This window comes from Babylonia areolata, chromosome 5, assembly GCF_041734735.1.
Source record: "Babylonia areolata isolate BAREFJ2019XMU chromosome 5, ASM4173473v1, whole genome shotgun sequence".
NCBI lineage: Eukaryota > Metazoa > Mollusca > Gastropoda > Neogastropoda > Buccinidae > Babylonia > Babylonia areolata.
Window position 1 is genome coordinate 25,698,685 of NC_134880.1, and position 14,443 is coordinate 25,713,127.

Here is a 14,443-nt window from a genome sequence, read left to right on the forward strand (position 1 = left end):
TCTTTCTTTTTGCCAAAGTTTGAAAGCCGCATGTTTTTTTCTACCCAGGCTCTCTCTGTGTCGGTATTCCACCATGGGGGCTAAATAGTTTGCATCCGGTTCGGTGCCGTTCTTTTGTTTCTTCTGCGTCTTAATTTTTCGATGATGGTTGTCTCTTTGGTTTCATACTGAAATGAATCACGCGGTTTCATACAGGGTTTATCTGATAGTTTCTGTAGACTGAAAACTACCGGGAGGTGGCCACTGCCTTGGTGTGGAAGCGTCTCTGCAATTCATTCCTGCTCTGAATTTTGGAGATGTTAGAGCGATGTCGATCACACTGTCACTGTACCCTTGTCTTGTTCCAAGGCGAGCTGGGGATATGGTTGTTGAAGGGCTAAGAAGAATTTCCCCTATCATTCCTTCAAGTGCGAGTCCTTGTGGGTTGGCGTTCCGCTGGTCCCATAACGTCGATCTTGCATTAAGGTCTCCACAGATAATGACTGAGTCTCCAAATTCGTTCTCTATTTCCTCTAAAAAGGCCCAATCCTCTTTTGTTGTGCAGGTTCCTGGGTGAACATAGGCATTGATGAACACGATGCTTTTGTGAATTCCATCAGGTGTTTCGAGACGCACACCCACTAGTTCACATGAGCTGGTACACCATTTCTCTAGATTTATAGTGGAAACTTTGTTTTTTAGGTTCTTGTTTAGTATGATTGCTACTCCTCTTCCTTCATTCCTTTGAAAGACTGTGAAATTCTCAGAGTGTATTGGTCTGTCTGCACTTGTCCTGGTCTTTTGGAGACATAAAATATCAAAATCATATGCCAATTTCTCAATTGTTGAGATTCTCATTCTCGCGCTGGAGCAATTCCAACTACCGATTCTAAAGAATTTCTTTGACAGCCGCTCTGCTTTTGTCATTCTGCTACCTAAGCACAATCTGTTCCCACCTCTTTTGCCAATCCTGTTTTGGGATTTTGGGGATCTGAATTTATGTCTCGTGCTATGCAGCTGATCCCCGAGAGAGAGAGAGAGAGAGAGAGAGAGAGAGAGAGAGAGAGAGAGAGAGAGAGAGAGAGAGAGAGACAGACAGACAGACAGACAGAGAGAGAGAGAGAGAGAGAGAGAGAGAGAGAGAGAGAGAGAGAGAGCCAGAGGGATGATCTGAAAAAATGGGCGATAATATAATATTACCCCGTCTCGCCAGTTTCGTTCTTCCTCTGATACTCGACTTCTGAGGATACCTCACTTCAGAAGTAAGACCTATGGACACAAATCGTTTTCTTTTCAATCGCCAAAGACGTGGAACAAGCTCCCTGACAACCTCCGTCATTCTGATTCTCTCGCATTTTTAAAATCTCGTTTCAAAACTCACCTTTTCCCTCAACAATAAGTTCAATAGTGGCAGGTCCACTTCCTTTGCGTTAGCTGTGCGTGACTATGTGTGTATGCATATGTATGTGTACATAACTACACGCGTGTATATAGAATGTGTATTGTGTGTGCGTGTGTTTATGTAAGTTTGTGCCTGCCTATGTGTGCGTATGTGTTAGGGTGGCTGTTAGATACACATGTATGTTAAAAGTGATGTATGTATACAGTGTGTTTGTGTGTGTGTGTGTGTGTGTGTGTGTGTGTGTGTGTGTGTGTGTGTGTGTGTGTGTGTGTGTGTGTGTGTGGTCACATTTTGGTGTGTGTATGTAACATTGATGTAATCTTTTATGTTAACAAAAGCGTTTTTGTCAAAGCACCTAGAGCAGATTTCTGGATAATGTGCTATATAAGTATCCATTATTATTATTATTATTATTATTATTATTATTATGTGACCGATATCATTATGGTATGCTTGGTGTGTAGCAAAACTGGCATAACATTATGGACTATGGTAAGGAAGAAATAGGTATGGTACAAATTGGATCTCCCCCAAACACACACACACACACACTCACACACACACACACAGACGCAGACACAGATACACACACACACACACACACACACACACACACACACACACACACACTGGAACAAAAACATCTGTTTCTTCGATGTAACTTAACAGCCATTTATTTATTTTCTTCCCTTTCACAGGTTCAAGTTTATAAACCCTAATTCCCGTCATGGCCGTTTTCGTTATCAATACTGTTAAAACAACAACTGTGACAAACAAATAAACACACATACACTATACGGCGAAAAAAAAATCGACAGAAATAGCCACAGGCGGACGCAACCCAGTTCAGTGTCAGTGTGGCAGATTGTGGTCCAGTGGAAACTGGTGCGAACCATGGATGATTTGATTGTTGACTGCAACAGAGACAAATCATTCAGTCAGGACACAGGTTTAAATTCCACTCCACAGCTAAAGTGACGCAACAACACTTTAGTTAGACTATTTAGTTGTTTTTTTAAATTTGTTGTTGTTTTTTTTTTTCTATGAAGCTTGATGATGTGCTGGTGTAGAGCTGTGTGAATATCAGTACACGTTTCACAGACACACACACACACACACACACACACACACACACACACACACACACACACACACACACACACACACACACACACACACACACACACACAAACAGAGGCTCCTACAGTAAAAGACACTGAGTAAGAACAGCAAAAGACTGGTGGTTGAGAGACGATCAGCTGCTGGCGAGGGTGCAGGACCACCATCACAGTGACAGCAGCATTCGTCTATATGAGAAACATACGCAGCTACGGCATTGTGAAGGCTCCTACAACGTATTACGGGCGCGGTACTGTAGTCAAATGGTCAGAGTGTTAGATTCTCGCCCGAGTCTACCCGATTTCAATTCCAGTGTGGAGATTTTTCCGATCTCCCAGGTGCAGACATGCTAGTGCCTGACTACCTCCTTCGTGTGTATACGGCGCACGCAGAAGATCAAATCAAGATCAAGGACGCACGTTAAATATCCAGAAATCTATGTCAGCGTTCGGTGTGTAATGGAAACACGAAAATACCCAGCGTGCACACCCCTGAAAGCGGAATATGGCTGCGTTCATGGCGGGATGAATAAACAAAACGGTCATACAAGTGATAGATGTCTGTGAGTGAGTGAGTGAGTGAGTGAGTGAGTGAGTGTGTGTGTGTGTGTGTGTGTGTGTGTGTGTGTGTGTGTGTGTGTGTGTGTGTGTGTGTGTGTGTGTGTGTGTGACTGAAACCTGACTCAGTGAAGTGACACAGGAAATGAATGATGAGCGCCCCGGCTATGGCAGCTGTCAGTCGGCTCTACCCAGGTAGCCAGCCTGTTGTGCAAATGACTGTGTGTTCGAAAAGCACTTAAGGCTTGGTCTCAGACAGAGGACAGTGCACTTCATAAGTATTCGCATCATCATCGTAATGATAATACATCAAAGTAAAAAACAAAAACAAAACAAAAAGAACAACAGCACACACACACACACGCGCGCGCGCGCTCACACGCACACACACACACACACACGCACGCACGCACACACACTCGCACACAAAGCCTCGATGTTCGCAAAGGTTGGTCTTTAATCGAAGACAGTGCGCTACACAAGTGTTTGTATCATTATCATAATCATAATAAATTAAAGTAAACAAACAAACCACAACAACAACAAAAAAACCCCCACAACCAAACAACAACAACAACAACACACACACGCACGCACACACACACGCACATAAAGTCTCCATGTTTGCAAAGCGCTTAGAGCTTAGTCTCTGTCCGATAACAGTGTATTACATGAGTATTAGTATCATAATAATAATATTGATACATAAAAGTAAAAACAACAACAACAACAACAAAAACAATAACACACACACACACACACACACACACACACACACACACGCACGCACACACACACACACGCACACAAAGTGTTCGTGTTCGTAAAGTACTTATAAGAGCTTGGTCTGATAGAGGACAGTGCACTACATAAGTATTCGTATCATCATTATCATAATGCATAAAAGTATAATGAAAAACAACACCACACAACAACAACAGCAACAACAACACAAGAACAACTGAATACCCCCATACCCCCCCCCCCCCACACACACACACGCGCGCGCGCGCGCGCGCACACTCACACACAGAAAGTCTTCGTGTTCGTAAAGCACTTATAAGAGCTTGGTTATCTGACCTAGGACAGTTCACTATAAACACAAGTATTCGTATCATCATCATAAGCATTATACATAAAAGTATAAACAACAAGAACAACAACAACAACACACAACAACAACAGCAACAACAACAACAACAACAACCCCCCCCCACACACACACACTACACATACACACACACACAAAGGGCTCACCGATACTGGGGATGGTCTCAATGACCTGTGCTCCGTTTATGGCGGTCAGACGGACACGGAAGGAGCCGGACACGTGGCCGGAGAAGACGAAGTGGCCGTCAGGGGTGTGGGTCATCTTCTGCCAGCCGTTGTGGTCAATCTCCATCACGTGCACCGGGATTCTACGTCACCAGTCAGTCAGTCAATCAGTCAGTTAGCGCGTTAAGTTATGCTGCTGGTCAGTCAAGCATCTGACTAGGAGATGGGGTGTAGCGTATATGAATTTGTCCTGATGAACGTAGTGACTCCAGTTTTGAGTAAACTGAGCAGGTCGGTCAATATCTAGTAAACGACTTCTGTCCTACCCTGAGTCGTCCGTTAAGTGATTTTCTGTAACTGTAGCCCTATTCATTTAAGATACTCATCTTTGATTCCTCTCTTTAATTACTATGCCCCCCCCCCCACCCTCTCCACTCAAACTCACCATTCAGCTCACCCTTTCATTTCCAGCCTTTACAAGAAAATTCCCTTCCACCGCCACTGAGTCAGTTTAGAGTGCAAAATTCCCTTGTGTTATACACACAGAAAAGATGGTGTCTAAGATTAGTCGGGGATTCCCCCTGCGATGTGTAGAAAATATGGCCTATCCTACCACCGAACATTAAGATCTGTGGGTTCATGGATAACAGACCCATGATCTGGTCACCTTTCAGTGACACATGGGTCCTCTACCTAGCTGGTGCATAAATGCGACTTTGGTGGTGAAAGGGGAAAAAAAACAACGATGACATTCAAATGTGAAAATTAAGACTTACATGTACATACTTGCATACATGCATTCATCTGTCTACCTACCTACCTTTTTGCCTGCCTACGTATATACTGATACACAAATGTGCCCGCACACCCTGGGAGAGACAGAGAGAGAGAGAGACAGAGACAGAGAGTCACACAGACAGAGACAGACAGACAGACAGAGAGGGGGGATGAGGATGATAACGGAAGCACAGACACACACGTATACACTCGGACCAATACCAAGTCATGTCCGTAACCCCACCCGGCCCCCCTCAATGCCCCCTCTTACAATCTACAAATCCATGTGCTATTCCACCCACCATCCCCCCCCCACTCCCCAGAACAGACAGACAGACACATACACGCACGCACGCACACGCACGTACATAAACACATACAAAACATCCTCCGTACACCTATCCACTACCCTCTTTCCCTCCCCCACGCTCTCCCAACACCCTCCACCTCAAACATCACACCACACCGCACCACACCACACCACACCACACCACACCACTCCACTCCACACCACACCACACCACTCCACTCCACACCACTCCACACCACACCACTCTACCACACCACACCACACCACACCACACCACTCCACACCACACCACACCACACCACACCACACCACACCACTCCATTCTACATCACATCACACCACACCACACCACACACACCACACCACACCACTCCACACCACACCCTCCACACCACACCACACCACACCACACCACACCACACCACATCCACACCACACCACATCCTCCACACTACCCCACACACACCACACCACACCACTCCACACCACACCCTCCACACCACACCACTCCACTCCACACCACTCCACACCACACCACTCCTCACCACACCACACCACACCACACCACACCACACCACACCACATCACCACACTACTCCACAGCACAGCACAGCACAGCACAGCACAGCACAGCACTCCACTCCACACCACACCACACCACACCACTCCACACCACACCACACCACTCCACACCACACCACTCCATTCTACATCACATCACACCACACCACACCACACCCACCACACCACACCATACCACTCCACACCACACCCTCCACACCACATCACACCAGACCACCACTCCACACCACACCACTCGCACCACACCACACCACTCCACACCACACCATACCACACCACTCCACTCCTCACCACACCACACCACTCCTCACCACACCACACCACTCCTCACCACACCACAGCACACCACACCACATCACCACACTACTCCACACCACACCACAGCACAGCTCAGTACAGCACGGCACAGCACAGCACACCACTCCACACCACACCACACCACACCACACCACTCCACACCACACCACACCACACAACACCACACCACACCACACCACACACACCACACCACACCACTCCACACCACACCCTCCACACCACACCACACCACACCACTCCATTCTACATCACATCACACCACACCACACACACCACACCACACCACACCACACCACACCACTCCATTCTACATCACATCACACCACACCACACCACACACACCACACCACACCACTCCACACCACACCCTCCACACCACACCACACCACACCACACCACACCACACCACTCCACACCACACCACACCACACCACATCCTCCACACTACCCCACACACACCACACCACATCACTCCACACCACACCCTCCACACCACACCACTCCACTCCATACCACTCCACACCACACCACTCCTCACCACACCACACCACACCACACCACACCACATCACCACACTACTCCACAGCACAGCACAGCACAGCACAGCACAGCACAGCACAGCACAGCACTCCACTCCACACCACACCACACCACACCACTCCACACCACACCACACCACTCCACACCACACCACTCCATTCTACATCACATCACACCACACCACACCACACCCACCACACCACACCATACCACTCCACACCACACCCTCCACACCACATCACACCAGACCACCACTCCACACCACACCACTCGCACCACACCACACCACTCCACACCACACCATACCACACCACTCCACTCCTCACCACACCACACCACTCCTCACCACACCACACCACTCCTCACCACACCACAGCACACCACACCACATCACCACACTACTCCACACCACACCACAGCACAGCTCAGTACAGCACGGCACAGCACAGCACACCACTCCACACCACACCACACCACACCACACCACTCCACACCACACCACACCACACAACACCACACCACACCACACCACACACACCACACCACACCACTCCACACCACACCCTCCACACCACACCACACCACACCACTCCATTCTACATCACATCACACCACACCACACACACCACACCACACCACACCACACCACTCCACACCACACCCTCCACACCACACCACACCAAACCCTCCACACCACACCACACCCTCCACACCACACCACACACACCACACCACACCACTCCACACCACACCCTCCACACCACACCACTCCACACCACACCCTCAACACCACACCACACCACTCCACGCCACATCACTCCACACCACACCCTCCACACCACACCACGCCACACCACTCCACACCCCACCACACCACACCACCACTCCACATCATTCCACACCACACCACACCACACCACTCCACGCCACATCACTCCTCACCACACCACACCACACCACACCACACAACACCACACCACACCACTCCTCACCACACCACACCACACCACCACTCCACACCACATCACACCACACCACAGCACACCATTCCACGCCACATCACTCCTCACCACACCACACCATACCACACCACACCACTCCACGCCACAGCACACCACAGCACACCACACCACACCACAGCATACCACACCACACCACAGCATGCCACACCACACCACACCACTCCACTCCACACCACACCACTCCACACCACACCACACTCCTCCACTCACCACACCACACCACTCCACACCACACCACACGACACCACACCACACCACACCACACAACACGTCACGACACCACTCCACACCACACCACACGACACCACACCACTCCATACCACACCACACCACACCACACCACACCAGACCACACCACACCACCACTCCACACCACATCACACCACACCACAGCACACCATTCCACGCCACATCACTCCTCACCACACCACACCATACCACACCACACCACTCCACGCCACAGCACACCACAGCACACCACACCACACCACAGCATACCACACCACACCACAGCATGCCACACCACACCACACCACTCCACTCCACACCACACCACTCCACACCACACCACACTCCTCCACTCACCACACCACACCACTCCACACCACACCACACGACACCATACGACACCACACCACACCACACCACACAACACGTCACGACACCACTCCACACCACACCACACGACACCACACCACTCCACACCACACCACACCACACCAGACCACACCACACCACCACACCACACCACACCACACCACACCACACAACACAACGCAACACAAGCTAATTTGTGTTTGCATATTTCTTCTGTCTTTGCTGCTGTGTGCAGATGTCAAATGATTGGTATAAGGACAGGCCCGGGTGTGTCTGGTTTTGTACCTTTTATTTACCTGCGTGCTAGCTGAATCGGTAGCATAAGCAGCACTGACTTGAAGTTGTGTACCTTGTGAGTGGAGAGAGTTACCACTCTTTACTATTTGTTAAACAACGCAACACAACAAGAAAGCTACCTGGCATTGCGGACTTGCAGTTTCAGGTAGTATGGATTCGAACCCTGGAACTTGAATTGGAGCTTGCCGCTACCCACGGGGCACTGCACGGCTTGGATACTGACGTCCCATCGCCCGTCGCCGTTCACCCCAAGGTCCACGTCACCTGAACATCGCCCCCACCCCCAACCCCCACGCCCCCACCCCCATTATGGCATCCGCGCATTATCATCAAGTGAGGAAAAAAAGGGGTGGTGTGGTGCGGAAAGGGTAAAGGGTGTGGAGAGAGAGAGAGAGAGAGAGAGAGAGAGAGAGAGAGAGAGAGAGAGAGAGAAATAGAGAGAGAGAGACAGAGACAGAGAGAGATAGACACAGGGAGACGGAGACATCGAGAGAGAGAGAAAGAGAGATTGAGAGAGAGAGAGAGAGAGACAGACAGACAGAGAGACGGACAGACAGAGCGAGAGAGAAACAGAGGGACAGACAGACAGACAGAGATAGACAGATAGAATTAATCTGTTATTTGAATGACTGTTTGAAGTCGGAAATATACAATCCGACGTCAGCTCACCATGAAGTGTTATTGGGGCCAGGACTGGGGTATGTTGGAGGCTACCCAAAATTAACTCCACCCCTGCTTTGTCAGTTTCACACGTAATGTAATGCTTTCTGCAAGATTGCACTGCCTCTTAGTACTGCAGGAGTTAGTTGGCTATGGGGAACCACCCCAACACCAGCTGTCCTAAAACCTCTCTTGGCCGAGAGAGTGGGGATGTAACGTGGGCATGACACTCTCTCCACTATACTCACATTCCAGCCCAGATAGTCAGAACGGCAGATGTTCCCTCTGCTGTTCTGGTGGTCATAGTCAGACACGACTGACTATCATACATATGCTTTCCAAAAGATTTGATCTTGATGAGCTGCAGCTTCAACATTCACTCGTACCCACGAGTGGGCCTTTACGTGTGTGACCGTTTTTATCCTCGCCATGTATACATCATGACGGGTATGTTTCTGCTTTCACAATCCACCTAACGCTGAAATGTATTTCAGGATCTTTAACGTGCGTATCTGGCCTTCTGCATACGCATACACACTAGTATGTCTGCACATCTGTTGACCTGCGAGGTTGGAACCCCCCCCCCCCCCCACACACACACAAAACAACTCAGCCATTTACCCACCAGGCGCTGTGACCGGGAATCAGATTGAAAGTCTGGTGCTTTAACCACCCGGCTGTTGCGCCCGTCAATTGATTTGATAACATTTTCATTTTACTGGTATGGAGTCATTCCGGGGCAAGGATACACAAAAGTCTTGCCACTGGAGTCATTTCGGGGCAAGGGTGTATACAAGTCTTGCCACTGGAGTCATTTCGGGGCAAGGGTGTATACAAGTCTTGCCACTAGAGTCATTTCGGGGCAAGGGTGTATACAAGTCTTGCTACTGGAGTCATTTCGGGGCAAGGGTGTATACAAGTCTTGCCACTGGAGTCATTTCGGGGCAAGGGTGTATACAAGTCTTGCCACTGGAGTCATTTCGGGACAAGGGTGTATACAAGTCTTGCCACTAGAGTCATTTCGGGGCAAGGGTGTATACAAGTCTTGCCACTAGAGTCATTTCGCGGCAAGGGTGTATACAAGTATTGCTACTGGAGTCATTTTCGGGGTCAAGGGTGTATACAAGTCTTGCCACTGGAGTCATTTCGGGACAAGGGTGTATACAAGTCTTGCTACTGGAGTCATTTTCGGGGTCAAGGGTGTATACAAGTCTTGCTACTGGAGTCATTTCGGGGCAAGGATGTATTCAAGTCTTGATACGGGAGTCATTTCGGGGCAAGGGTGTATTCAAGTCTTGCTATTGGAGTCATTTCGGGGCAAGGGTGTATACAAGTCTTGCTACTGGAGTCATTTCAGTCCATCACCAGCATGACTCGGTGGAGTTAACGTATTGGGCGTGGGGTGGGGTCGTTCTGGAGCCTCCTACCGGGTTGACACTCCGGGCAAAGGTTGTCCACGAAGACAGTGAAGGTGCCCGTGACTGGATTGTTCCCTGAGCCCTGACCTGACCCCGCCACCTGTCAGTCCGTCACACACACATACACACACACACATGAATGCACACACACACACACATGAATGCACACACACACACACACACACACACATGAATGCACACACACACACACGCACACACACACACACATGAATGCACACACACACACACACACACACACACACACACACACACACACACACACACACACACATACACACACACACACACATGAATACAAACACACACACACGAATGCACACACACATACACACACACACACACATACACACAGAGTCACACACACACACACACACACACACACACACACACACACACACACACACACACACAAGATTTAATCAATCATGTCTTTTATGATGTTTTAAACTCTAGAGAGAGAGAGACAAGACAAGACAAGACAAGACAAAATTTTTTTTATTTCGCGGATAATGGATAAGCACTGGTGTGATTTTTTTCCATCCAGTCCCCGCCCCGAATAGGGTCTACACTACACAATACTAATAAAAATTAAAGCAAAGCATGGTGTTCTATTAAGCTCATAAGAAAGAGAAAAGATTAAACAATTTATCTAACACACACACACACACACACACACACACACACACACACACACACACACACACACACACACACACGCACAGAGGCACAAGCATGAGAGAGATAAACAGAGAGAGAGAGAGACAGAGGGGGTGGGGGGAGACAGAGGGACAGGGGCAGATATAGATACAGGGTGTGTGTAGGGGTTTCGGGGGTGGGGGGGGGGGCTAGGGGGGGTAGGGGGGGTCTCTTGAGAGGGGAGTGGGGGTGGGGGGTGGGGGAGGAACTGAGGGACGATGTGACATGACGAAATAGGACAAAGAGGGCATGTAAAAGGGAAGCACCAAACAAGAAACAGAAAACCAGCTGAAGTCAAGAATGCCAACCCATTACTACGTAACCAAGTCCCACTCGTACAGAAATAATTTCTCCGCCACCCCCCCCCCCCCCCAACTCCATATATGTATGTATTCTCATCCCCCCCCCCAATTGTTTTTAATTTTTTTTATAAATATGTATCAATGTCCACAATAAGTGCAGATCTGGTGAGCATTTCTTTTGTACAACGCCCCAATAATTATTCTTGAAAGAGTGAAAGAGTTTAGAGAGAGAGAGAGAGAGACGTGTGTGCGTGATATTTTCCCAATTAAAAAACAAACAAACTGCAACCCGAAATCAAACAAGTGAATGCGAATGCATACCCAGTTATGCCTTGAAATAGAATAAGTGGGGGAAAAAACAACAACAACGAAAACAAACAAACAAACACACACACACACAAAATGCCGTTCAGCCTGTACCTTCCAACAGGAGCCACACATGACAGAGCCGAGGAACTGAGGCTGGTTGAGGGCCACTGTCATGCGGGTGTGGCCGGCCACTGGGGGGTTGTTTGCACCGTACCCGCACGCACCCCCTCCGCCCGCCCCTCCGTAATACGTAGCCTGCGCACAAAACACAACGCAAGTACGCACGCACACACACACACACACACACACATGAGAGAGAGAAACAGAGAGAGAGAGAGAGAGAGAGAGAGAGAGAGAGAGAGAGCGCACGCATACACACTCACACACATGCACACTTCATCAATCCTGTAACATCTTATTGGGAATGGGAGAAGAAAACTAAAATACACAACACACGATGATCACTACAGGTAGCTGACTATCGACAACCGCCATTATCGTCTCTACTAGTAGCACATCAACGCTGATTTTCATACGAACTCACCCTAGCATGTATGTGAAGTGGGAATCCGGAACTGAAATGAAAAAGCCACAGAATTCGGAACCAACCCCTTTTCCCGTGTATTTCCATGATCGTGCTTGTATAGTAGTCCTCGTGCATGCGCTGTAACTTCCAAGTTCACTCGTATATACGAATGGACTTTTACGTGTTTGATCGTTTTTACTCCGCCATGTAGTCAGCCATCAACAGTTTCAGTTTCAATTTCGGACACATCCATATACGCCGCACCACATCTGCTAGGCAGATGCCTGCAATAGTCATGCCTTGGGTGTGCATGCATATATATCTGTGTACCCATCAGAGTGGATTTCTTCTACAGAATTTTGCCAGAGTACAACACTCTCATTGCCAAGGGTCCTTTCTCAGTGCGCCAAGTGCGTGTTGCAAACGGGACCTCGGTTTATCGTCTCCATCTGAATGATTAGACGCTCAGTTTGATTTTCCAGTCAAACTTGGTAGAAAGAGCAAGAGCTGGATTCGAACCCACACCCTCAAGGACTGTCCAGTTGAGCGTCTTAACCATTCTGCCACCTTCCTTCCATAAACAGTTTTCCGGTAAATGCATGCTGGGAATGACCTTGCCACAACACATCGATCGCTGACATGGATTACAGGACCTTTAACATGCGTTTTTGATGCTATACAGACATGATACACACGAAGGAGGTTCAGGCACTGACAGGTCTGCACATCTGTTGACCTGAGAGATTGGAAAAATCTTCATCCTCACCTCCCACACATACGTTTCGCTTTTTCCGTTTGCTATATGCCATGTGGTGGCCTTGACCTTTTACATATGCCAGTTTCAGTTGGGGTCATGTTGTCACAATGGCCAGTCATTCCAAGTTTGATAAAAATTGGATGTAAATAATGAGTTGTATTCAGCTGTTTCTGTTTTGTCAGATAATTACATTGACCATACCTACGTCATCATCATTAAGGGAAGGGGGTTGTTGGACTATTGTTGATGTGACTTACAAATCCACCATGTTTGGTTCCAGTACTACTTGCGGTTACTACCAAGAAAATTCAAATTAAACATTAGCACGGAAAGAGACGGACAGTCACAAACATCACAGACGCGATCGGACATCCGAGACCAGATGTTAGACTTGCTGATTAATATTTTGTTTACACAAGTGAGTAAAAAAAAAAAAAAAAAAAAAAAAAAAAAAGGACAGTTGATGGCCCGTACTCACATCACCGTTGAATTTGTTCTTATACATGTTCAGAGCCTGAGAGTTGTGCTGGCCAGCCGCGTCCACCACCACCGCTACCACCACCACCACCCCCACCAGCAACGAAGACAACATCGACAGCGACAACATGGTGATCCCCACTGAACTGAACCGTTCGTGTTTTGAGCAGTTGTGGAACTGGCCGCAGAGACTGGTGATCGAGTTACCGAGTTATGATAAGAAGAAATGCTGACAGGGCCAGGGTTCTATTGTAGTGGGGACATAGTAACCTCTTCTCTTTTTTTTTTTTTTTCAAACAGCAAACCATTGCTTGTGCCGTTATCTGTAAGCTCTCTTCGTGGCACTGACATTATTCTCTGAAGATGATAATAATTCCTGCTCTGGAGGTTAGATTGTTGTTTTCATGATAAGACACGTGCGCTGACCTCATTAAAACAGTTAGCTGACTGTTGTGATAAGACATGAGAGCTGACTTTCTCAAGACTGACAGACAGACGTCAC

At 48.4% G+C, this 14,443-nt stretch overlaps 1 protein-coding gene across 1 annotated transcript; it reads right to left on the reverse strand.

Moving 5' to 3' along the window:
• Positions 1-2,041: 2,041 nt before the first annotated feature.
• On the reverse strand, positions 2,042-14,105 carry LOC143282430 (uncharacterized). The gene is made up of 6 exons (XM_076588069.1): positions 13,943-14,105; positions 12,293-12,436; positions 10,863-10,953; positions 8,895-9,039; positions 4,315-4,475; positions 2,042-2,295 (listed from the first exon to the last, which is right to left on the reverse strand). The coding sequence occupies exons 1-6, from the start codon at positions 14,069-14,071 to the stop codon at positions 2,234-2,236; spliced, it is 732 nt and encodes a 243-aa protein (XP_076444184.1). The 5' UTR covers positions 14,072-14,105; the 3' UTR covers positions 2,042-2,233.
• Positions 14,106-14,443: the final 338 nt, after the last annotated feature.

Excerpts from the sequence above, each read along its gene's own strand:
- LOC143282430 (XM_076588069.1), bottom strand. The coding sequence starts at position 14,071 with ATGTTGTCGCTGTCGATGTTGTCTTCGTTGCTGGTGGGGGTGGTGGTG. Across the intron at positions 12,437-13,942 it reads AGAACAAATTCAACGGTGAT|GCTACGTATTACGGAGGGGC; the intron begins GTGAGTACGGGC and ends TTTTGTGCGCAG. Across the intron at positions 4,476-8,894 it reads CTGCAAGTCCGCAATGCCAG|AATCCCGGTGCACGTGATGG; the intron begins GTAGCTTTCTTG and ends CTGGTGACGTAG.